This window comes from Lynx rufus, unplaced genomic scaffold (genome assembly GCF_022079265.1).
Source record: "Lynx rufus isolate CCGP_SWC_20201006 ecotype Redwood Valley unplaced genomic scaffold, mLynRuf1.p SCAF_22, whole genome shotgun sequence".
NCBI lineage: Eukaryota > Metazoa > Chordata > Mammalia > Carnivora > Felidae > Lynx > Lynx rufus.
In genome coordinates this window covers 19,134,600-19,162,005 of record NW_025814837.1, presented here as the reverse complement: position 1 = coordinate 19,162,005, position 27,406 = coordinate 19,134,600, and the positions used below count along the sequence as shown (strand labels likewise).

Here is a 27,406-nt window from a genome sequence, read left to right as displayed (position 1 = left end):
ACCTATAGCTAGTAAGAAGATTGAATCAGTAATTTAAAAAAATACCCTGACATGGGGCACCTGGGTGGCGCAGTCGGTTAAGCGTCCGACTTCAGCCAGGTCACGATCTCGCGGTCCGTGAGTTCGAGCCCCGCGTCGGGCTCTGGGCTGATGGCTCAGAGCCTGTAGCCTGTTTCCCATTCTGTGTCTCCCTCTCCCTCTGGCCCTCCCCCGTTCATGCTCTGTCTCTCTCTCTGTCCCAAAAATAAATAAACGTTGAAAAAAAAAATTTTTAAAAAAAATAAAAAAATACCCTGACAAAGAAAAGCCCTGGAACTGATTGATTCACTGATGAACTCTACCAAACATTTAAAGAGCTCATACCAGTTGTTCTCAGATTTTTCAAAAATGTCAGAGGAGAGAACACTTCCTAACTCATTCTGTGAAGCCTGCTTTACCCTGATGTCATAGCCAGACAAAGTTACTATAAGAAAACTACAAACCAATATCCCTTGTGAAGAATGATATAAAGTTCCTCAACAAAATACTAACAAACCAAATTCAGCATATTAAAAGGATTATACACCATGACCAAGTGGGATTTATTCTTGGACTAAAGGAAAGTTTAGCATACAAAAATCGATCAGTGTGATAGCATCACATTAACAGAATGAAGGGAGACAACCATGTGACCGTCTCAATTGATGTAGAAGCATTTGATTAAATTCAGTACCCTTGTATGATTAAAAAACCCCCAGCAAACTAGGAATGGAAGGAAACAACCTTGACATAATAAAAACCATATATGAAAAACTGAAAATTTGTCCTCTGGGATCAGGAAAAAGGTAAGGATACTCACTTTTCCACTCACATTCAACATGGTACTGGAAGTCCTAGCCAGAGTAATTAGGCATGAAAAAGAAATAAAAGGCATCGACCTTGGAAAGGAAGAAGTAAAATTATCTCTGCAGATTATGTGATCCTTTTATCTAGAAAACCCTAAAGTTCCACACAAAAAACTTTTAGAACTAATTAAGATATTCAGCAAAGTGTCAGGATACAAAGTCAATGTACAAAAGCTAGCTGTATTTCTGTACACTAACCATCAACAATCAGTAGGGGATATTAAGAAAACAACTCCATTTACAATAGCAACAAAAATAATTAGGAGTTAATTTAACCAAAGAGGTGAAAGACTTGTACAATGAAAACTACAAAATACTGCTGAAAGAAATTATAGAAGACATATGCAAATAGAAACCTATTTCATGTTCATGGATTGGAAGAATTTATATAATGATGTCAGTACTGTCCAAACTAATCCACATGTTCAATGCAAACCTTGTCAAAATATTAGTGATTTTTTTTTCCAGAAATGGAAAAATCCATTCTATAGTTCAGTATGTCATCTCAAGATACCCTGAGATAGCCAAAACCATCTTGAAAAGGAATAAAAAATCTGGGAGACTCATTCTTCCTGATTTCAAAATTTACTGCAAAGGTACAATACTCAAAACAGTTTGGTACTGGCATAAAGACAGATCTATAACTCAGTGGAACAGAATAAAGAGTCCATTAATCCTTGCATACATGGTCAAATAATTTTTGACAAGGGCGCCAAGAGTATTCAGTGAGGAAAGGACAGTCTTTTCAATAGATGGTGCTGGGAAAACAGGATATCTATGTACAAAAGAATGAAGGTGGACCCTTACCTCAAATCATCTACAGAAATTAACTCAGTAGGTCAAAGACTTAAATGCAAAAGCTAAAAGTATAAAACTCTTAGAAGAAAACATTGGGCAAAGCTCACAACATTGGGTTTGGCAGTGATTTGTTGGCACATGCAGCAAAAGAAGAAATAGGCAAATTGGACTTCCATGAAAATTGAAAAATTCTGTGCACCAAAGGACACTATCAACCATGAAAAGGCAACCTACAGAATATGGGACAATACTGGCAAATTGTATGTCTGATAACGGGTCGATGTCCAGGATATGGAAAATACTTAAAACTTAACAACAATAACAAAACCTGATTCAAAACTGGGCAAAGGACTTGAATAGACATTTTCCAAATAATATATATGGATGGCTCATAAGCACCTGAAAAGATGCTAAACATCACGAATCATTAGGGAAATGTAAATCAAAAGCATAATGAGATACCACCTCACAGCTAGCTAGTCAGATGGCTACTATAAAAAAAAAAAAAAAAAAAAGGAAAAAAAGCCAAACAGAAAATATGTGAGGATGTGGAGAAATTGGAACCCTTTGGGGAGGTTGGTGAGGATGTAAAATTGTATGGCTGCTGTGGAAAACAGTATGGTGATTTGTTAAAAATAGAATTACCGTATGATCCAACAATTCCATCTCTGGGTATATACCCACAAGAATTGAAAGAACAGTGTTCATATCATTATTCAAAGTAGCTAAAAATTGGAAGCAACCTAAGTATTCTTGATTTATGAATGGCTAAACAAAATGTGGTATATACATACAATGGAGTATTATTTACTTAAAAAGAAAGGTAATTTTGCCTCATGCTACAATGTGGATGAACCTTGAGGACATGATGCTAAATGAAATAAGACAATTGCAAAATACAAATACTGTATGCTTCCATTTATGTGAAGTACCTGGACTAGTCAAAAATCATAGAGACAGAAAGTAGAATAATGGTTTCCAGGGGTTGGGAAGAGGGACAATGGAGAATTATTGTGTAAAAGGTATAGTTTTAGTTTTACAAGATGAGTTCTGGAGATGGATGGTGGTGATGGGTGCATAACAATATGAATATGTTTAATATCACTGAATTTTACACTTAGAGATGGTTAAGATGATAAATTTTATGTTACTTGTATTTTACAGTAAAAAAAAATCATTTAAAAAACATGATTGTAGGGGCACCTGTGTGGCTCAGTTGGTTAAGCATCTGACTCTTGGTTTCAGCTTAGGTCATGCTCTCACAGTTTGTGGGTTCAAGCCCCACATTGGGCTCTGCCCTGACAGTACAAAGCCTGCTTAGGATTCTTTCTCTCTTTGCCCATCCCCTGCTCATGCTTGCTCTCTCTCGAAATGAATAAATGAACTTAAAAAAAAACAAACAAACCATGATTGTAGGGATGCCTTGGTGGGTCAGTCAATTAAGTGTCCAACTCTTGATTTTGGCTCAGGTCATGATCTCATGTTTGTGAGATTAAGCCCCGCATCAGGCTCCATGCTGAGCTTGGAGCCTGCTTAGGATCTCTCTCTTACGCCCTCTCCCTTTCTCCCCCACCACTGCCACTCTCGCTGTGCCCCTACCCCTCACGTGTGCACATGCTCTGTCTCTTGAAAAAAATAAAACCAAAAAACCCATGATTGTAATTAAGGCATATTAAGGATTCAACTCTGTACCCATTTTGGTTCTTACTAGCTAGTAGGTACTGTGGTGCATCCTGGGGATAAAGATGACAAAGATACAGTTGTAGCCCAAAAGAAACTCACAGTCAAATAAGAATAATGTACTTGGAGGGGTTCCTAAGTGGTTCAGTTGGTTAAGCACCAACTCTTGGTTTCTGCTCAGATCATGATCTCATGGTTCAAGCCCTGCATCAGGCTCTATGCTGGCAGCACAGAGCCCTTTTGGGATTCTCTCTCTCTCTCTCTCTCTCTCTCTCTCTCTCTGTTCCTCCCCTTGCTTGCACTCTCACTCTCTCTCAAAAATAAAAATAAACATTTTAAAAATGATGTACTTGAAAACAAATAATTATACTACAGAGTGATAATAAGATTTTGTGAGAGGGGATGTTTCATAGGGGAGGGAGAGGTTGTCTGAGCTGAATTGTAAAGGGTATCTGTTCTCAAGCCAACAAGGTGAGGAATCAACGCATTGATATCTGGGGTGAAGTATATGAACATAGGGGGTCAAATAAGTTGGTAAGTTAGAGTTTTATATGTGAAGCAATGATGGCAGCAGATGAATATGATATGGTCCACAGAAATAGGTTTTAAAAGAGGTTTGTTATTTATATAGTAGGGTTATATTAGAGTTTTAAACATAGATGTTATACTTTATAGAGGGAATTTGTGTGTGTGTGTGTGTGAGAGAGAGAGAGAGAGAGGGAGCGAGAGAGCGCACAGAATAGATTGGGGTAAAATAAAGTGGAGGCAGGGTAAGCTGTGGCAATAAGTTAGGTGACTGAGAATCAAGACCTAAATTAATTCGTGGTAGGACTGGAGAAGAGAGAAGAGATCTGAATGTAAATTGAAGAGTAACAAGCATAGAATTTTGTGTTTGTATATTTTGTGTCTCAGGGAGAGGAAGTAGGTGAGCATAACTTACACATACTGATTTTGTTGACCATGTGGTTTGTGGTTCTGTCAGCTAACCTAGGGAATGAGAGCAGATTTTGCAAAGTTCAGAGGAAAGAGGGGGATAAGAGGGTAGAAAGACCCAAGATCAGGTTTAATTTGAGGCCCCTGCACAAATCCTTTCAGGTAGCCTTATTGAGATCAGCTGTGATCCTGTCCCTCAACATCTCATTTGGTGCCAGGATGGGAGACATAATAATGAACTTCTATTAGGTGTATTTGGATACTACAAGTGGATTCAGAAGAAAGCAACAAAACCTATTCAAGTTTTTATGTAGCTGAGGTTTTTTATTTTGAAGAAAAACAAAGTAATTGTTTTCTACCGTATATATTTTCCAGAATCTTGAAGTTTCTCTTATTTTTATATCCTTTTGACATATAAGAGTTTTTAATTTTTTAGTGGTTTTTTTTTGTGTAAATAAATTGTTGACAGGACCTGCATAACAGTGTTTCAGTAACAGCTTTCTAACAATCATAAACATATGGTACATTTCATAAATAGTTCCTGTTTTTATTTGGCGAGTGTTAGTGGATTGATGTTATTTTTAACAGAAGAACCACTTAGATTGCCTTAAAAATTATAACAAAAAATAAATCTAAACAAATTACAGGGAAGGAAGAGGCTAAAAACTATTTTGAATTCAGCAACTGTTTTGAACTGTTGTTTTTTTTTGTTTTTTTGTTTTTTTGTTTTTAATTTTTATTTATTTTTTTAATTTTTTTTTTTAACGTTTATTTTTGAGACAGAGAGAGACAGAGCATGAACGGGGGAGGGTCAGAGAGAGGGAGACACAGAATCTGAAACAGGCTCCAGGCTCTGAGCTGTCAGCACAGAGCCCGACACAGGGCTCGAACTCACGGACCGTGAGATCATGACCTGAGCTGAAGTCGGCCGCCCAACCGACTGACCCACCCAGGCGCCCCTGTTGTTTTGTTTTTAATTTAAATCTGTGAAAAGTAGTTCAAATAATGCTGAGTACCATATGGATTTTCAAACCACTTGCTAAAACTGGACTCCATGAGAGGGAAGGACTGTGGGTTGGGAATCATTGCTCTGGAGAAAGTCTCAGAGTGTGCTTACTTCTGAGTGTCAGAATTTGAGATGTCTGAAATAAAGATAGTATCCTTATAATACATATCTCCATCTGGATCGAGCAAAGTGATGGGACTTCTTTTTTAGTGTAGACTATGTATATTATCTTCATGGTACAGTATGGACATTTTTTTCCTCTTTAAAAAGTTGTTTCTTATATTTGAAAAAATAAGTAATTGGGTCTTTCTCTGCCTCTCATCTCCGGAAATATGCCTGTTATAAAAGGTAAGACTTTAGGGGTACCTGGGTGGCTCAGTCAGTTAAGCATCAACTCTTGATTTTGGCTCAGGTCATGATCTCGCCATTCATGAGATTGGGCCCCACGTGGGACTCTGTGCTGATTTAGCAGAGCTTGCTTGGGGTTCTCTCCCTCCTTCTCTCTCTGCCCCTACTCTGCTTGTGCATACCTCCCCACCCCACCCCCGCCAAATAAATAAATGAGCTTAAAAAAAGGTAAGGCATACCTCCTGGATTTTTCTGAAATAATTTTGGGTTTTGGATATGTCAAGTTATGCTGATTTGTGTGTCATTTTTTTATCTTTTCAGGTAGTACTTAAATTTTTTCTGTTCTTGAATATACAGAAGAATGTATCCTCACTAGCCAGAGATAACCAGTGTTGATATATTGATATATTTCTCTCAAAGTTAATTGAGATCTCAATTTGGCATCCTGTCTTTTTTAAATTGCTCAACTAATATTTATATAATTTTTATGTCATTAAAAAGCCTTTGTAAAATTTTTTGAATGGAAAAAACGTTTATAAATGGTTGTCTCATCATTTAACATTTTCCTAATGTTGGCTTACCATCATCACTGTTAACTTCTGATAAAAGTATTGGTCCATTATATATGTGAAATAGTGTATTGATCCAGGTTCATCATTTCTGTTTGGAGTTAATCACTGTTCAAGTGACTTGCTAGTTATTTTGTTGGCTCTGTTCTTTGTAACCTTTTCTCACATTAATCTGGTTCTTGATGAATTACTATAGCTTCAGGTATTATTTTTATTTCTAAAATAATTCACTCACTAATTCAGATTTCAATGATGATGTTTAGGATAAAGATGGAGATCGAGCTGTTCACCACGCAGCTTTTGGAGATGAAGGTGCTGTTATAGAAGTACTGCACCGGGGCAGTGCTGATTTGAATGCTCGCAACAAGCGCCGACAGACACCACTTCATATTGCTGTTAATAAGGGCCATCTTCAGGTTGTGAAGACTTTATTGGACTTCGGCTGTCATCCTAGTCTCCAGGTAAAGTCTTTCATGAAGAATATTCTGCAGGCATTGCTAGGATTCTGTTAAAGCGAAGTACTAAGTTCTCTGGTAAGCATTCCTTTGTTACCAGTTCATTGTGTATGTTCGGTCATAGGAAATGATCCCAAAGGCATAGAATATGATAAAATTGGCAGCTATTCCTTCTTAGAAAAGCCTTTTTAAAGAAAGTGTCTGTAGATTAATTTTATATTGGAAGGTGAGGATGGGGACTTCTTGCAAATATATCAGCTTATGAATTGATTTAATTTTATTGATCATAACAATGAGCTTCTGCAGCTTAAGGAAGTGTAATAGGCTACATTTCATGATGCTTTATAACCATCTGAATTATTTTAATTGTATCTTAATTTATCTTAGAGTCTTAGTCTAGTCATTAGTTCAGGAAGATTTTCTGTTTTTGAAAATATACAGGGTTTTAGGGTTAATTTACAGTAGGACCTAATTTTTGAGGCAAGAATCACCTAAGAGATGATTCCTTCCACAGTTTTAGCAACCAGATGGATTAGATTGGATAAGTGTCAGAGAAGTAATGAAGAGGAAAAACAGGAGTAATGGGACTGGAAGTTTGAGAACTGAAAGAATTGGAGATTTTGTTCAGCTAGATGGTTATCAGAGACTGATATATCTGAGGCACAGCATTTTGGAACTGACAGGGTTTGGAACTTAGACCCTCTAAGTGGATGGCAGAATTGGAGGATGGAGGAAGTAGAGAGTGTTAATCTGTTGAAGGAGAGATAATTTATACCTATTGATTTTATTTGGTCTGAAATGGGAGGCAAAGTCATCTGTTGAGAGTGAATGGCCAGTAGTAGGTATAGAAAAGGTAATTGAGAAGAGTGATAGAATATTTGGAATAGCTACTGTGGGGACCAGAAGGTATGACATAGCAGGGCCTGTAGAAGCTTATTCCAACCATGTGAAGAGCCAGCTGAAGTTGAAGAGTATGAATTTTTAGTGCCACTGCATCGGAGGACAGAAAGTAGACGGTTGGATTGAACTTGGGTTAGGAATCTGTTATGAGGGTACATGAGTATATGTCTGGGATTGGCCAACTTTTTCTTTTTTTTTTTTTTTTTTTTAATTTTTTTTTTCAACGTTTATTTATTTTTGGGACAGAGAGAGACAGAGCATGAACGGGGGAGGGGCAGAGAGAGAGGGAGACACAGAATCGGAAACAGGCTCCAGGCTCCGAGCCATCAGCCCAGAGCCTGATGCGGGGCTCGAACTCCCGGACCGCGAGATCGTGACCTGGCTGAAGTCGGACGCTTAACCGACTGCGCCACCCAGGCGCCCCGGCCAACTTTTTCTATAAAGGGCCAGATGATAATTTAGGCTTTCATATAGTTTCTATAATGACTATCCAGTGCTCCAATTATAGCGTGAAAGCAGCCATTGATAATACATAAATGACTGTGTGTGGCCGTGTTCCAATAAAACTATTGACAAAAACAAGTGGCAGGCTGGATGTAGCAACTGTGGGACATGCCATAGGTATGACTTAACATTTATGGAACTATGAGATGAATGCGGTCTAAATTACCCATTTATGCAGATAACTGAAAATGAATAATAACTTACTGCTAAGTAAGTTGATTAATGAAAAAAGTAGCTTGAAAAAAAGAGGAAGACTGAGACTGCTAAATTTTCTTTTACATTTGTTTCTATTTTCATTAACTAACTGCTTTTCTGCCCCTTGCAAACATTTAGATTAATGATTTTCACCCATGGCTACACAATATATACAGCTGGGGAGCTCTGAAAAACTACTAATGCTTGGGTCTCACTCCCAGAAATTCTGGTTTAGTTGGTCTGGAGAACAGCCTGGTATCTTTTTAAGAGCTCCCCTATAGATTCTAAATGTGCAGCCAAGATCGAGAACTACTGATTTTTAATTCATTTCTATAGGGCCCAAAGACTGGTGTAAGTTTGTTTTGAAATTTCAGGCATAACAATTACTGGTAGGAATGGGTATAGCCGGCTATTTTAAACTAATGAATTTTGAGCGCAGCTTTTTCACCTCATTACTTTTTATAATTAGCTGAACCATACTTGAACGTGATTATTTTTCCTTTTCTTTCGTAGGCTACGTGTTCATTGTGTTTAGATTGAGTATGAATTTATTTAATATAATGAGGCTCATATCTCTTGCCTGCATCTTAAAATTTAACATAGGATGTTTTGTTGATGGTTTTTGGATATGGCTTCTGTTTAGTAGTTCAGTATATATATTAGTATTACATATGATGTTTGGTTCAAGAACTGATGAAAGTCTCTTTAAATTAAAAAAAGGATTCTGAAGGTGATACCCCTCTTCATGATGCAATAAGTAAGAAACGTGATGACATCCTGGCAGTTCTTCTAGAAGCTGGAGCAGATGTTACCATTACAAACAATAATGGATTTAATGCTCTGCACCATGCAGCACTAAGAGGAAATCCCAGGTAAAAAGATCCCACTTTTTACTCTAGCAGTTTAAAAATATTTTCCTAGTGCTAGTTCTCTTTTTCTGATACTGATGAGGAAATAATGACTTATTTTAGTATTTTATAAATCATTTTAAGGTCTGTAGAAATTATGTCTTCACTATTAATTTTATATTATATTTTGGTTGTTAAACTAATGCAAGGACTGCCTGGGTGGCTCAAGCATTAAGCATCTGACTTTGGCTCAGATCATGATCTCACAGTTGGTGAGTTTGAGTCCCATATCGGGTGAGCTCGAGCCCTGCTTCAGGTAAAAACAGGAGGCCTGGGTGAGCCCTGCTTCTCTCTCTCTCTCTCTCTCTCGCTCTCGCTCTCGCTCTCGCTCTCGCTCTCCCTCTCTTCCCCTCCCTTCCCCTCCCTTCCTCCCTCTACCTCCCCCCCTCCTCCCTTCCACCCCTTGGGGGATTCTCTCTCTCTCTCTCTCTCTTTCTCTCTGCCCCTTGCTCACTTGCACCCCCCCCTTCTAAAAACAAACAAACAGAAATTAATACAAATATTATAAAATGATTACTGAAATATATATTAAGTATGGATATAAAGTATCAAGAATACTTATATGTAAAGATTTAATTAAAATGCATTCCATCTTGAGAGTTATGTCTCTTTAAGATCGTTCTCAGTGTGTCCTCTCATCTCCTTTTATCTATTTGCATGATTATTTTTAACATGTGGCTAGATAACTGTTAAGTACCTAACTCCATATTAATAACATAAATATATATGCTTCTGGTGAGGATATTCCCAGCTGTTGTAACAATAGTGATGGGCAGTCTGCCAAAAAAAAGTATTTGCTGGTTATAGTTTGAAAAAAAACTTCTGGGAAGTCACAGAACTCATGAAGGATCTGCACTGTCTCAGAGAATAGGAAAAAGCTTAGTTTTGCTTAATCTAGAGCTTTCTATGAATAAATTTTGGGGAACATCTTAACCACGAAAAGCATTTTAGAAAATTTGGCATTAGAGGTCCTCTGTTTATAGTTGAATTAAGCCTGCATTTCTTTTTTTTTTTTAATTTTTTTCTAACATTTATTTATTTTTGAGACAGAGACAGAGCATGAACGGGGGTGGGGCAGAGAGAGAGGGAGACACAGAATCGGAAGCAGGCTCCAGGCTCCGAGCCATCAGCCCAGAGCCTGACGCGGGGCTCGAACTCGCAGACCGGGAGATCGCGACCTGAGCTGAAGTCGGACGCTTAACCGACTGAGCCACCCAGGCGCCCCAAGCCTGCATTTCTTGACTGAGGGAGCTGTTCACTTTCAAGTTTATTTTGACACTTTAATCTATCCTAAATTCTTTTTTAAAATTGAGATATAATGGACATATAACATTTTTAGTTTCAGTTGTACAACATAATAGTTTGAAATCTGTATATATTATGAAATGATTATCACGATAAGTCTGGTTAAGATCCTTCACCACATATGGTTACAAATGTTTTTTCCTGTGATAAGAACTTTTAAGATTTACTCACTTAGCAACTTTGAAATACACAATACAGTATTACTAACTATATTACATCCCCATGAATTCTTATCCTTTGGTTCCATATGGTATTTTTATATTGTGTTTCCTTCTAGTTTTTGTTATTTTTTGGTTTCTTAGAATCACCACTAGAGGGTGAGCACAGAGAACAAGAGGATTTTATTGCTATTGCCTGTTGGTACTCTTAACGAGGGGTATATAATGTAGGATGAAGCAAATGACCATATTTTATATTATGTTTTGATTTTTCAAATTACGAATATTTGAACACTTTGTACTTTGGCATTGTGAAGGAGACAAAATGGTATGTTCCCTGCCTTTTAAATAGAAGATGATGATGATAGTACTTACCATAGGCAAGGCCTCCACTAAGTGGTTTACATGCATTATCTCCTTTAATCCTTTCAACAGCTTTTTGAGGCAGGTGTTAATATCTTCTCTTTGTAGATAAAGAATATGAAGCTTATAAAGAGATGACATTATTTATTCAAGATATAGTGACTAGTGGAGTAGCTAGAAGTTGAGCAAGAATCTGACTTAAGAATCATAGGTCTTACCCACCTTATGTTACTTTTTCTGTATTATGGTCTGTATATGAGGCAAGACTGAAACACATGGACAGAGAATGATTTAACTAAGAATGTATTAATACATCACCCCCCTTCCTGCCTCTTTGCTTAGGGTTGTCATTGACTACACTGTCAATAATTCTCAACTTCAGTTCTCAAAATTCCATTTATTGTACCCAGCTTTCCAATCTATTCCATTCTTCCTATTCCCATTTTTGCTGATCTAATTAAGTACTCACCACTTTTACTTAAACTATTACAATATCTTTCTAATTGTTTTCTCTGATTTCAGTTTTATCTCTGATTGAACTTTTATCTAATTGCCAACTTACCATTCTAAAGACATAATGGCTCCCCTTCCCTTTTCCCAAATCTTCATTTGTTTCCTATTGTACATAGAATAAAATTTATACACCTTGAACTTTGCCTTCACACTCATTTGTGATGTGTCCTAAGCCTGTCTTTTTAACTTCATCTCCCACTAAATCCCCCTTTCCACCTTGCCCTTCAGCTACATTATGCTATGCCCTTTTTCTAAAATATTTTGTCTACTTTCCTCATTTATTTAAGCGTTTCCCTTAGTGAGAGTGCCCTTATCCTTTGTCTTGATCTTAAGCATCTTTTCCTTCAGAGCTCCTAGATCACATCATTGAAATTATTTTCTATTTGCCCTACACTAACTTGTTCTTTGTTCTTATTTTATTTCACTTTATGTCTATTAGTGTGGCATTTCTGTGTTTCTGTTAAAATTGTGAGCATGCCTATTCATCTGTGTATCTCCCACAGTGCTTTGACTATGATAGGGAGTTAATAAATGTTAGTCTTAATTTGACAATCATGACAGCGCTAGATATCACAAGATGTTAATATGATTAGTTACAGATTCTGTAGAGAAACTGTTAGAGGTCAAACAGAACAATTATTTCAGATTAAAATGGTTGAAAAGAGATTTTATTGAGGATATTTAGGTTATATTAAATCATAAAGTTTTTTTATATATATAACTTATTGTCAAATTGGTTTCCATACAACACCCAGTGCTCATCCCAATAGGTTAAATCATAAAGTTTAAGATAAACTGAAAATTGAAGTGTTTAGGAAATGAGGGACTTTTAAGTATTTTGAATTATTTCACTCTACTGGGGGTAGGGTAGTATATTTAATAGTGCTAATAAGCCTATACAAGAAAGAGAGAGTATCCTACTTAACATTTCTTCAGTTCTTGTATAAATTTTGAGAGTTCCGCTGAAAATTTGTACAGTGACTCTTCCAACCAAATGATTGGTGTCAGGTGACATTTAATAAAAGGGAAAAAAGCCATTGTTATTCTGCAGTAAAGTGATGCTTTAGCTAAAACTACGTGACTTTTTAAATTCTTATTTCTTCAAGATATTTCATGCAGTTGTGACTCTAGATTGCCAGATAAAGAGTATGATTCCTTTTTTTTTAAGGAGGGGTCGCAGGGAGTGGGAGATGGAGAGAGAGAATCTTAAGCAGGCTCCATGCCTAACACAGAACCCCACATGGGGCTCCATCTCAGGACTGTGAAATTGTGACCCAAGCTGAAATTAAGAGTCAGACTTTAACTGACGGAGCCACCCATGCGCCCCCCAGAGAGTGTGATTTTAATTGGACACTGAAGAGTATCAGAAGATGACACAACTTATATATCAGTTGAAATTGCAAATTGAAATTGAATTGCAAAAACAACTGAGGTTGTTTTGAGGCTTTTCATATCAAATTTTTTATTCTTAAAATTTGCTTTTCTTCCTTGCACTGGTCAGTGATATCAGAAGACAGATGAGCCATTTCTGGTGTACTTAGAATTTTTATCTAAAGTCTTTGGCCTTGAGGTGCCTGGGTGTTTCAGTCAGTTAAGCATCTGACTTTGGCTTAGGCCATGATCTCACGATTTGTGAGTTTGAGCCCCGCATCAGGCTCTATGCTGACAGCTCAGAGCCTGGAGCCTGCTTCAGATTCTGTGTCTCCCTCTTTCTGTCTCAAAACAAACATTAAAAAAGAAATCTTAAAAGTCTTTGGCCTTTACATTTATTTGAGGAAACCAGATTATAGTAAATTATTATTTCCAGAACCTGATGAAATTAGCATTTTTGAATAAAATATTAGATGTGATTAGCATGTGTCAACATTTCCCCCTTTCTTGTGTTTTATAATTTATATATCTTGATGAATCTCTTACTTTGAATTATAACATTTTTTTCTTTGTGATCTTTGTTTTATATTATAGTTATACTTCTTCGTATACTTGGCTTAATTGTTGGATTTCATGTATAGTCAATTTTAATTGCAACGGATGGTACTTTAGTTAGTATAATTCTTAGCTAATTCTGAGGTTTTTCTTTTACTAGTATATATTAGTTCTACAGTAAAATATTTACATCATTGTGAATATAGCCTAATACCAGCACAAATAATTATTTCAATTTATTATGGTTAATAATATGGAAAAGTTTTCAAAATTTATATGTGCGTGTATATACATGTGGGATTTAAGTAGCATTCTATTCCTTAGCTTTAGTAAGCAGTAATAATTTTTCAGCAATTAGCTAATAATATAGTAGAGTTAATTATTGGTAGTGCTTTTTAAAAAGAAAGTGTGATATTCCTTGTTGTCAAAAATATGTCTAGATGTCATATATTTTGGAAAATACAAAGTCTGGATTTCAAAGTTTCAGATCAATGTAGGTTCTAGATTTCAAAGCTAATCTTGATGTTTCCTCATGATGTAACAGTAACTGAAATAAAGACATTAAGAGAGAGTTATAAAGCCATTTCTTTTCTTTCAGAATTGTGGGAGACCATATAAGTTTTTACTCTGAGACACTGAATATTATAGTATCATGGTTTATAAAATTTGGAGCAGTGTAGAATAGCAGTTCCAATGTGTCTTAATATAGTATTTTTTTAATTTCAGGAATCTTAACTAAAAACAATGCTGCATTTTTATTTTTGATTATTATAGAGATAGTTTCCATAGAGTTTAGCCATATTATCTTTTCTTATATACAGGCGAAATTTCAGATTTAAATGAAGAGCAGAAATCATTTCTGTTGTTGAAAATGAAAACTAAATTTCTTTGAATTAGTATTAATCATCACGTTACTTAGGTACTTTCTGTGAAGGTGTTGCATTTTTAGCTTCCTTTAAGTTTTTAGAGCTCCTTCTCAGGCATGAGAATAAATTAGCAATATTCTCTGCAGAGCTGGCCAAAAACCAGCCAAGTGTTTTGGAGATACTGATACCAGATTGATATTTTGGAGGCACTGTTAATAGTATTATGAAGTTACCTTACATAGTGTTATTTACACATTTTTCTTTAATATAAATTGAGTGTGAGAATAACAGTAAAATATAAATGGACCACATGATGTAATAATCTTGTGTTTTCAGGTTAGTGCTAAGATAATTTCACAGGCATTTCTTACTGCTTATTCTAACAAAGGCACATACTAAAGCCTACTGAATATGTGAACAACTCGTAATTTTCCCTCTAGAATATTATGATGCCTTCATTTAACTTTTTAAATTCTGAAATCAGGTGTGATAAATGAATGATATTGTGTTGAATATATAAAGATTTGATAATCCAATCCATATCTTTGTGTTGAATATTTTTCTTTTTTAATAAAATTTGAATATTCTGGGTGCTATATAAAATGTAGCTGAGAGTATTATTAAATGAGACTATACTTATAGTGTGTCCATTTTCTCTTATATGTGCTCTGCATCCAGTCTCAAACACTGTGTGCCTTGTAATACATAAATATATTTAATGGACTAGTTGAAATGTGATTGATATGAGCAGGAAGGCCTAATAACTTGAATGAAGTGATAAAATTTATATTTATATATATATTTACAGACACACACACACACACACACTTTGCCTCCATTCTTTTAAGGGATGGTCTTCACTTTGAAATAGAGGAGTAGTCTCTTGAGGATTGTGTGAACATGTAGAGTTTTAAACTACTACTTGGACATCAGTAACCCTTGATTAACTCCTGAAATGTTTGTTTCCATGTATTAAGGAACATGACATTATCTGTGGTTGTATTGTGGTCAGTAAGAAAAACAAAGAGATGTTGGATAACTTGTCATTTTTCTCTTCATTTTCTCTCCACTGAGAGAGGGAGGCTTGTATGTGTATTTTTTTGTGAAGGACAAAGAAGAAGAGTGAGGAGAGTCATAAGATGTTATTATTAGAGATCCTCATTTTACAACTAAGGAAACCAGTATGTAGAGTTGGAATATCTACACAGTAAAAAGACATGATATTTGGCATTTTCTTTCTTTTCTGAGGGTTAAAAACTTCTGTTTTGGGGTTGGAAGGGCTAGATACTGTTTCAGTCTCTGCACAAGATATTCTGCAGTATCATCTCCTTTTTCACCTAACTGAACAATATTCAGGTAAATAGCAGTAAAATTAAATGCTAATCCTATGGAAGATAGTGACCCAACATTTCTAGAGTATTATTATATTTAATGTTATATTTTTCTTTAATTTAGAATATGTGCGTGTCCATGAGAACCACACTGTAGTGTCCCATTATAGTTTCAGTTAGGTTTTGAGTGACCTTCCCAATTCTTTTCTTCCTTTGAAGGAAGTTTCATTTCTTTTATCATGAAGCATAGGCTACATTTCATTACCGTTTCTTTTCTGAAGGATAAGAAATTTGACACCAAGAGAGGATAAATAAGTAAAATTATTTTATTTGCAATCCTTAAGTTGTCCACATATTTTTCATAAAACATTTTATAAACATTGTTAACCACTATGGTTCTTCCAAGGGGAATTAACAGTAACAAATTATTTGATTGAAACCACAATCCAAATAATGTAAATAAGCTGAAATTCATTTACATGTGATTGATATTTATCAGTGAAACGTTGGCTGTCCTGTAGTAATCAATGCATAGCTACAGCTGGTTGAAGGGGACCAAATCCATTGAAGAGGCGATTTGGTTCCATTTTACCAGCTCTAGCAAAGCATTGCAGTGTTGCTAGTTTGGGATACAAAACAGCAGAGCTGTTTTTTATTTGTATAATTATGGTTATGGACGTTCTACAAATGTTAGAGATTCTCCTATCAGTAGTAGTTCAGTCATTACATGTAAACTTTTGTATTTTGAAGGCACTTTTCCTACTTCCTACTCGAATGGAACAGAAGTCTTTGCCCTTTCATGTTTTGTTGATGTATTAAGGGATTATCAGTGTACACCTTTGTGTAATTCTTAAGTGTGGACAATAACCTGTTTTTAAAACCAACAGCATTTAAAGGAACAAATAGACCTTGATGTATTTCAGAGTACTATTTTCTGTTTGTAGGCACTGAACCAAGTGAATAAGCTAATAGGGAAGAGCACTAAAGTCATACCTTTCTACTGTGGCTCCTTCAGTATTATACTTGGGACTAATAGCAAGTTGCTGACAGGGAAGGGATGGAGGAATATGAGTGGCCTTAAGAAAGTACCTCTGCCCTTTGGTTTATAAATAGATCACATGTGTATTCACTGTATTGCTCGGACTTGTGTTGAAAGGCACTACCATGCATGCCAGCTTTTTTCTTTGTTTTTGCTTATGTAGTGTTACTAATCCTAGGTTAGTAATGTAACCCTTTTCAAGTCTGTTTCCCCTGCGGAATTCTCTATCATTTTGCGTACAGATTGCCTAGTTACTTCCAGTATCAGCTTAATAATACATTGACTTTTGGTGTACAGCTATAATCAGTGAACTTGAATATTAAAATCAGGTAAGTAATACTTGAAAAGTCAGTAGAGCAGATTTTTGCTATAATGTGATTTCAGTGTTGCATTTCAGAATCAAGGAGGGGATATCCTCTGAAATATACTTGCAAAAATAAAAGTTTGAGAAATTATAGTTGGCCTATAAAGTAATGAATTAAGTACTTTCAGTGAAATGCAGAGTAAAGAAACAGTTAATGTTTTGAACTAAACTGGGAGAAGGTCAACACTAATTCAGGCAATATTTAAACAATTCTCATATTACGTATATTGTGCATCTGTTGGTTGTTAAGTATCATGCTGCTGGTGAAATTAATGTAACTACGACTCTTTCCATTTATTCTAATAGAAATGAAACAGGTGTTAAATTGCGTAGACTTAAGTGCTGAAGATAGCAATAAAACTGACTTCTATTTTTACTGGTTATATGGGAGCTGGTTAGCAGATCCAGTTGCTCAAGTGTGCTTTTGGATGGCAGTGCAGTTTCATACACTGGCCATATCGGGGCAAGGAGAGGCCATGGCATTTGATAATGTCAGCATCTGTTATCCCTGTCAGAGAGACAGTTGAAATGTTTGAGTTACACCAGTGTCAGCAGATGCCCAGAGTTTACTATGTACTCAGTTAAAAATGAACAGCTGATCTAAGTGATGGATGTGACATTTTAGAGTGATTGAAAATACTCTTAGATATGTTAAGTTAAACTTGTAAGCACTAGAATCAGTATATAATCATACTTTTTAAAGTGAATAACAGGTGCTGTCATTTTTTTCCTAAGGATTATGTACTCTTAATATTATAGCAATGAGAGTCTTAGTCACTGGGCTGTTTCAAAATAATTATTAAAAACTTGTATACCTATAGAATAATGAATATTATCGTTCATTATAAAGCATGAGTATAGTAATACCCTTTGAATAGTTTTATAGAGGAACCTGTATTTTTGACATACATATTTTCAGTAGTTAACTGTAGTTAAAACCTCATAGCCATTTCTGTTCAACTTGTGACATGTATAAATTTTAAACATCATTTTGCTTTTCATATATGTCTGAAATTATAACTTTTAGTAAGAAATGATTAGAATACATGAATATAAATATTAGGGTTTTTTTTCTAAGTCTATCATAGTAGCTTGAAACAGGTACTGCTTATAAAGTATTGCCAGCAGCTTTATGATTTTTATTAATAGTTGTATAAAATAAATTTTGTGTAAAATACGAAAAAAGTGTTTTGATATCTCCAACATAGTATAAATAGTGGGCCTATCATGTTGGTAAAAATTGAATTGCAGTTGCATAGTACCAGTAAAAGATGATTATTCTGTGTAAATTGATTTCTTAACTATAGTGTTTTCATTTGCTTTGGAGAAAGCAAGTTCAAGGATAGTATAGATAATAAATTAATTTCTTTTAAATATTTGGCAATCTATTACCAATTTGCCCTGTTAACTTACAACTGTGGCCCAGAATATGTCATTTTTCCTGCATAAATTTTATATTTTAATTTATTCTAAGTAATAATTTAGCATTTAAAGTGAAGACTGGGTTAAGGACCTGATTAACTTGGTGATTAACACCACCACTTTTTTTTTTTTTTTTTTGAGAGTAGAATGTGTTACTTAAAAGATAGTCTTTTAGAATTATGACTGTGTAGTTTTCAAAAAAGAAAGCCTAAAATAACGAAACTTGCTTCAGAAATTCCTCTAATATTAGCAGACTATAAATTAATCAACATATGAAGAGCAGTTGTTGAAATGTAATGGAGCTAAGCTTTTGTCATATCTTATTTTTCTTAACAAATCAGTTGATCCTACTAATGTGATATGATATACTTCAGTTAAGGTCGAATTGTGGAGACAGAAACTGGGTCATGTGTATGTATCCCTCATTCATTTTGCTAGTAATACTGGTTTCTTTTCTGTATTCAAATTTTAATCATGTGCATACTTAATTTAAAAATGTAAAAGGTAGTATATTTTAAACTTAAAAGATTTAAAAGGAGTTTTATGATAATTTAAAATCTCCTTCAAACTCTTTTTTCTTCACAAAATAGAAATCTTAGCAGCATTTTGTTTCCATCTAAAAGTAGTAGGTACATTTTTATGGTGTTAGTATGGTCAAAGGTCATCTCTTTGATACTAGGTTAATTTACCGTATGAAGGTCATTCACATAGAAAGAAGCAAAGGCTTCTTTTAGCTGCAGTTTAGTTCCCTCTTGGCAGTTTATTGCCTACCAAAAATACATACTTCTTTACATTCCATAGCATTGTATGTTCATATGGGTACATAAAGAAGTATGTACTCTGAGTAGGTTTCACTAAGTTGTTAGCTGTAAAAACATGAAATGTTTTATTTTCCCATTTGTTAGTAAAACATTGAGCTTACTGATACAGAGCAATAATAGATCATTTGCAGAGACTATCAAAGATTAAACTATAACAGATTTACCTGAATCATAGCATTAGTGCCTTTTATGGTTCCTTGTTCTTGGTAGACATAGACATGTCTAAACACTAACCAGTTATCTGTTGAACTTTGTCCTGGTCTGGTTGTTTTTGCCAGAGATTCATAGAATCAGTGGAGTTTTTACAGAGTATACTTCAGAAATTGGGAAGATCAGCCTAATGTTTCTTCATAGTCTTCAGAGAGAATTTCTTCCTTTTTGTAGTTTGCTTCTAGATCCTACAAGTAGATAGTAATGAACTCAGTGCAAATTCTTTTACAAACTGGATATTACAAACTAGATACTATTGAAACTTAACCAGTTAACCAATTAGTACTTCTTCTGATTGACTCTAAAGTTGAAAGAATAGGGAGAAAACTAGAACTTTTTAGAGTGTGAATGAACTGAATTTTTAAAGGTGATGAATTTTTTGTTAGTTTTTTTTAAAGGTCACAGATAAGAATTCTTGATTATTTGAAAACTTCTTTGTCATTCCTTTATTAGTTACTTCCCTGAATTTTGCGTTTTGGTGCTTTGAGTTGAATACCCATTCGAATAGATGTATAAATATCTAATTTTAATGAGTTTGGTTCTTTTGATTCTTCAATTTTTTTTAATATAAAGGAAAACTACCAGAACAGTCAACTTTTCTAAAGTCTCACTTTTAAAAGAACGGAAAGGTTCTTAGTGCTTAGCCTGTGAGCACTTGGGTTTGAGCTTCATCATTTAGCTTAAAAAGACATTATGGTTGGTAAGTTGCTTTTAATTATTGTGGTATTAAAAGGTTAATTTAAAAGAACACCATAAATGCAGGGAAAACAGAATTTCTGCAGCCTGTGATAAAGAGCGAGTGCAGCTCCTGGAGAGCACGTCAGAGCACAGCAGTAAATGGCCCTGCTCCATAGCAGTTTCAGCAACGCAGCAGTAGAATTTACCATGCACGGTCTGATTTATTTTTGTGACCAACCCAAAGTGAGCATTAAAAACTATTTTGTGATCTACCAAGTCTCTTGGTTCACTAAACCTTGAAATAGTAGTTTTTAAAGGGTAGCCTACTTTGCAAGCAGGATTTTCTAAGGATGCAAAATCATCGTTTAATCTGAAACAAGAAAGACTCAATCTTTAGTAATGTAGGTGATAGTAATGGATTTGTACATTTTTGAGATCAAGAATTATCTGTCAAGATATTTGAACAACATTTCTTTTTATACTACATAAACTATCTACTTGAACTGTGAAGTTAGGCAATGCCCAGATAGAATTTAACAATAGAAACATGTATTGAGCCAGTAATAGGTAAGCATGCAGAAAGTCATAAGCATCCTTAAAAGTGCAGACCTCATCATGCTCTGTTACCTGGTAAGCTTAGTGCCATGCAGCATTTGCAGGAGGAAGAGAGATGGTGACCTAAAGAGTCACATCAGCAGCAGCCATTTCATCTTGATTGTTCCTTCACTCTGTTCGCTGATTCAGCACTTCTTTTCATGAGCCGAGAGAAGTAAGGGGGCTGTATCAGTGAATGAAGAACCTCACCTTTTAAGATACATTTGAAAAACAAATGAACAAACAAACAAAAAAATAAGCTGTCTTTTTCCTCTCCCTTGCCTTTACCTTAAAAAAAAAAAAAAAAAACTGCAATAAAATTGAATCACAGTTGGCCATTTGATTTGCAATGTCATATTACCAGTATTGCACAGATAGGAGTACCTTGTATCTGCTGTACAGAAAGTTAAGCAACCAAGGAAGGTTGCTGTAACGGCCAAGAAAATGAACCTCGCTTATTTTTCAGATGAAATGCTTCAGAAGAGGGGAGAAAGTTGCAGAAGAAGTTAATTTTATAATCTAAAAAAGACAAAAAACCAAAACCAAAACACACCTCACTCCCCCCAAGTAACTAAACATTCACCCTATTTTCCTTTGCCCACCAGAATACATTGGGTTCTTCTGACTTCGCAGGAAATATTCTGTATCTTTCTTGCTGTGAAGTTTTTTGTTTGTTTGTTTGTTTTTTGTTTTTTTTTGTTTTTTTTTTTTTTGGTTTTTAGTTTCCAAGATTAATTGGTAGATCTGTATTGAAGCCACCTTGTCATATCCAGAGGTCAAGTCTGCAAGCAAGGTCAGGACTTCCACATGGTCACTACAGAGGTTAACTTATATTCTTCCCTCAGTGGCCACGGGCTAAACTGTTACAGCTTTATAGGCAGCTAAGCATTTGAAACATGCACTCCCAGGCAAACAGGCTCTCTTGTGCCTCTCTCTTCCCTGACCATATTTAGTCAACCATAGCAAAAAATAGTCTCTCAGCTGTCGATTGTCGATCCAAAAGCTGAGGAAGTCTCTATCTTGCTTTCTGCCTATTGATTGTTCATCCTGCAGTCCAAACACTGCTTTGCCATTTGTTCTGCCTTTTTTTTTTTTTTTTTTTAAGCACTGCCAAATAAAGCGGTCTCTCATGTTTCTACTTACATTTCCCAGATTTTCACTGAGCTTGCGCTGAGTCTAGGAAAGCCTGATGCGGCTGTCACTATACTTAGAAGCACTGAAGAGAAAAAAGGAAAGAGGAAAAATATTACTCTGGCTAGTCGCAAGACAGTCTTTAGACAGATCTGGAACAAGTAAAATCCCTCTGCTGCCAAAATATATTTCATAACCTAATTTTTTGTTGGTAAAAAATATTGTGGAAGATGATATTTTACATAACTAAAGGCCTAAAGAGATTTTGCAGGGTTATCTTTAGAGCTAGTTGTTGCTACACATGCTTTTTACATTTGAATGGAAAATATGTAGAAATGGTAAGTAGAACTTACATATTAAAGGTGGAGAGAGATTATTAAGGAAGAAAAGAGTAGTGTGTAAAAGAAATCTTGGAAAAATGCTCCTTAAAACTTTTAATTCAGTGTCAATTTTAGTTAATTTTTTGTAGTGCTTAGATGAGAAATGGTCTGGAATGTTTTTGAGTTATTGTGTACTTTTATATTGAAATTATATTTACCTATAGAACTATTAAAATGCATTTTATTAATTCTATCTCATTTTCAAATGTGAAGTGGTTTTTTCCCCCCTCCTGTCGACGTTGCCATTCCTCTAAAATTTCCTGAAATAACATTTAGGCATGATCATTTCTACATATCAGAGATTATAAAATAGTCATTAACCTAATCTGTAATATTGCCGCACAGTGTATGCTTCAAAGGAAAAGTACTTTTGCTCTAAATTTTAATGGCATATTCACAATAAATTATAATGTTGAAATTTATTTTTTTAACCAAGGAGGGAAAAAATATTATACATCAAATCTAATGAACTTGTAGAGATATAATTTAAGATTTTACAAACCTAAAAATGCCCAAGAGAAGCCTTGTTCTTCCCTAAGCAAAACCTATATCTTATTCCTAATTCAAATAATATTCTGTTAAGTATTTATTCAGTTAAGAATCAAGAAAAACTATTACCAGTTTTTTAAGCTCGTCCTCCTACAAGGAAATTTTGTTCTTGACATTCTTTTTGTCTTTAGCATTTAATACCTTAGCAGGTGAATTAATTTGGATGGCTATTTTAAAATAGTGACATTTTTTTTCCCACTTCCCTTCCCCCATGGTATTCTGTTAAAAGTTACAGAGGGAAGGAGGCAAACCATAAGAGACTCTTAAAAACTGAGAATAAACGGAGGGCTGATGGGGGGTGGGAGGGAGGGGAAAGTGGGTGATGGGCATGGAGGAGGGCACCTGTTGGGATGAGCACTGGGTGTTGTATGGAAACCAATTTGACAATAAATTTCATATTAAAAAATAAAAATAAAATAGTGACATTAAGAATGCTTCTGTAGACATTTGGTAATTTTAAAGAGTCAGTTTTTGTAGATATTGGAATACTTTTACACATCTTGAGAGAAGATGATATACGTGTCTCAGTTTAAGATAGGTTAATTTTCAGGTTTCTAAATTGCCTCATTTTTTTCTAACCATTTTGTAGCAGTGAAAGCTTTTTTTTTTTTTAAGCAAACACCTGTAGTGCTGGGAACTCTTCTAACCCCTTTCAAATTTTCATAACAACTTCTTTGAGACAGGATTTGTGATTTTTCTCACACTTTATACATGAGGAAACTGAGGCATAGAAGTTAAGTAACCTACTTAAGTCATCATCCATTCAGCTTGCTAGTGCCAGAATTTGAACCCAGATAGTTTGGCTTCAAACTTTGAGCTCTTTACCACCATGCCATGCTGTTGCTCTGATTTGTAATCATGAAATAATTCCTAATGAATTACCACTTTTGGGGACTTGAGAGTATACCCAGAATTTAATAGGCTACTAATATCCTTGTCTCTGTTATATTCAGAAAATGATTATTCATTTGATTGTTTCTTCCGTTCCATTCAACAAAACTTTGAGCTCCTTACATTAGGCATACAAAGGAGATAAAAAGCTAAGTAAAACGGGTTTCCCTGGCTTAAAACATAGAAGGAGAAATAACTGGTCATTTAAGAGATAATTTTGGTTGTGTTTAATGATTGAGTACTTAGCTATACAACTCTTAGGCAGCCTGCATTGTTACATATCTCTTTCTCATTTTGAGCTAAATTTTACTACAGTACCAAATTCCTGCTTAATGAAATTAAGTTAAATTAATGAAGCTTTTAATTGTGGCATACATAAAATAAGAGTTTGTGGGGAAAAAATAAAAGCCCACCCCCCCAAAATAATTGAAAACATCTAAGTAATGTCTATTCACTGTAGTTCTTTCCTCTACTTACAGCTAGATAAAAGAAAATAAAAACCAGCGATATTAATTTTTTAAAGTGATTCCCATGGGTAGCATTTTGGTATATATCCTCCTAGGTTTCTTGTCTGCATCCATTCAGATAGGGATGGGTAATGAACAAAAATATGTTTAGAATGTCACGTACTAATCTGCTTTTAGTTTGCCCTGAAGAACTTCTGCTGGGGATCAATCAACTTTTTTAGTAGGTTCCTTTTATGAATTCTGGACCAACTGTTTTTATTATTTGAGGAGTTGTTCATTAACTTAGCATTTATTGAACACCTAGTATGTGCTATAGTGCTATTCTAATGTCTTTTTACATTAAATAATATTAGCATGTAAAGCCTCCATAGGTTAGCTACTTTTGTTTGTTTGGAAAAATGTTCGCCTATCTCTGAAGAAAGATTGTAAGGCATGGCAGGCCCTAAAAATGGACCCAGTGCCATTTGACTGCTACATACCAATGTGGACAGCTGCTTGTCCCCTCTACTTCTTAGAACTCATTTGTTCATCATTCAGCAAACGTTTGAGTATTACCATGTGCCAGGGATTATGCTAGGCACCACTATTAGTTGTTCCGGAACTTAATGCTTCTTTGGCACTATTCACAAATGCCTGCTTAACTGGTCGTAAGATCTTATCTTTAAACCATCCATGTCCTTAACCTCTTGGAAAACAACCAGATTGAGAAGTAAAGAAGAGTGTTTGGGCATCAGGAAAAATACCTCCAAATCTCATATACTGTGCTCCACAGGTGAGAGTCTGTTGACTCAATAAAATTAGTTTTTTAAGTTTGTTTATTTATCTGCGGGCGGTGGCAGAGAGAGAAGGAGAGAGAGAATCAGCACGGAGCCTGACATGGGGCTCGAACTCCCCAACCATGAGATCATGACCTGAGCCGAAACCAAGAGCCTGGATGCTTAACTGACTGAACCACCCAGGTGCCCCAATAAAATTACTGATGGATTGAACTGGTAACACCCTTATCTCTGCCGCTCTGTGGACCTCAGTGATTGTAGTGTAAGTCTCCTCTTCATTAACTACAGTGCTGCAGGGGACACCTGCAGTGGCCTTCCTGGCTGTATTGTAGGCTCCTCAGATTGTCCACCCCACTTAAGTGGGACTAATTAACAGAGAATGGGTTTGTTCTGAAGTGAAAACTGTTCTCTGAAAGTCTAAATTTTGCATTTTAATACTAGGATTTGATTTACTTTGTAGAATGTGATCTAGAAGGGACTGGAATCTTTTTTGGCACTTTTAACTTCTTTTGTTCTCACAGTTCAGTTATACATTTTGTACTGAGAGGAAAAAGCAAAAAGACACAAGGGAGTGAGGGAGGAGAGAGAGGCAGTGGGCTTTCAAGAATACGTATCTCTTTCTGTTTGAGTACCACGCTACTCTTCTGAGCCATTGGCTCTTATTTCTTAGAGACTTCAGCTTTCTCTGGTTCTTTCATTGAGTAAGTGCAAGCCTGGGAGAACAAGTTAGTGATGGTTCCATCTCAGTGGATAGCTTATGCCCAGAGAAGGAACTGCTCCTCTTTCCCTTTCTCTCCTTTGAGTTATTGGCAGTATAATATGGGAAGGTACTTCTGAAACAGGAATACAAGTCAATGGGAAACATGGTGTCATAAGAACCATCTTCTCAAGGAGATCTAGTGAATAATGTGACTTGAAAAAAAAATAAACCTCATTAGGGGCACCTGGGTAGCTCAGTTAGTTAAGCGTCTGACTTTGGCTCAGGTCATGATCTCACAGTTTGTGAGTTTGAGCCCACTTCGGGCTCTGTGCTGACAGTTCAAAGCCTGGAGCCTGCTTGGAATTCTGTGTCTCCCTCTCTCTCTGCCCCTCCCTTGCTTGCACTCTGTCTCTCTCTTAAAAATAAACATTAAAAACAAACAAACCAAAAAAACCTTGATGAGATTAGCATAAACCACACCTTGGAATCCAAAACTTACTGTCGTATTTATATATATTGACTATAAGAACTAAGGTAGAAAATACAAAATATTTTAATATAGTAAGCCTAAATATTATTTTAGTGTTTTGACTTTTTAAAATCAAACTAATGTATATGTGTAGTTAAGTCAAATACTACTACAAAGCTTATAATGAAAGGGAACTGTGTTCTGCTTTATCCTTCTTCATCCCTTTGTCTACGCCCCACCCAATAACTTCCAGCTTATCCTGCAGTTTTCTTTTTTTTTCTTTTTTTCTTTTTTTTAATGTTTAATTTTGAGAGAGACAGAGCGTGAATGGGGGAGGGGCAGAGAGAGGGAGACACAGAATCGGAAGCAGGCTCCAGGCTCTGAGCTGCCAGCGCAGAGTCCGACGCCGGACTCGAACCCACAAACCATGAGATCATGACCTGAGCCGAAGTCGGACGCTCAACCAGCTGAGCCACCCAGGTGCCCCTATCCTGCAGTTTTCTTAAATTATCAATTGTAGACATTGTCTGCTGATTTCATGTCATGGAAAAAGAAGATTTAAAACTCTTGACATTGTCTATTATCCCCATGTCTCTCAACATAGTCCTATCACAACTTTTGTTTAAATCAGTGTTTACATTATCTTATGATTACGTATTGTTTTTAATAAAATTTTTCCCCCCCAAGTTATACTTGTATCTTCTTAACTCTCTAAAAAGAATCCTAAAACCTTTTAAATTCCGTTTCTCACATGGTCACATGTGTAGCATACTAGATGTTTGGCATTAGCATCATGATTATGCCAGATCTAAACATTCAGTAGTATAATGTGGTACCAGTACTTTTCCCAGTTAAGAATCTGAGTCAAAGTTACATAATATCTGTTTTTTTTTTTAAGAGTTTGTTTTTAAGTAATTTCTATACCCAATGTGGGGCTCGAACTCACAACCCTGAGATCAAGAGTCACATACTCTACCAATTGAGCCAGCCAGGTGCCCCAGTATGTAATATCTTATTTTATTTTATTTTTTTCTGGTTTATTTATTTATTTATTTATTTATTTATTTATTTCAGTATATGAAATTTATTGTCAAATTGGTTTCCATACAACACCCAGTGCTCATCCCAAAAGGTGCCCTCCTCAATACCCATCACCCACCCCCCCCTCCCTCCCACCCCCCATCAACCCTCAGTTTGTTCTCAGTTTTTAAGAGTCCCTTATGCTTTGGCTCTCTCCCACTCTAACCTCTTTTTTTTTTCTTCCCCTCCCCCA

The 27,406-nt window shown here is 35.6% G+C and overlaps 1 protein-coding gene across 1 annotated transcript in view; it reads left to right on the top strand.

Annotated features, from left to right (window-relative positions):
- MIB1 (MIB E3 ubiquitin protein ligase 1) overlaps nt 1–27,406 on the top strand; it is a 122,697-nt gene that overhangs the window by 62,911 nt on the left and 32,380 nt on the right. The window contains exons 11-12 of the mRNA XM_047086931.1: nt 6,482–6,679; nt 8,993–9,144. Coding sequence (XP_046942887.1) covers nt 6,482–6,679; nt 8,993–9,144 — 350 coding nt within the window. The remainder of the gene's footprint in view (nt 1–6,481; nt 6,680–8,992; nt 9,145–27,406) is intronic.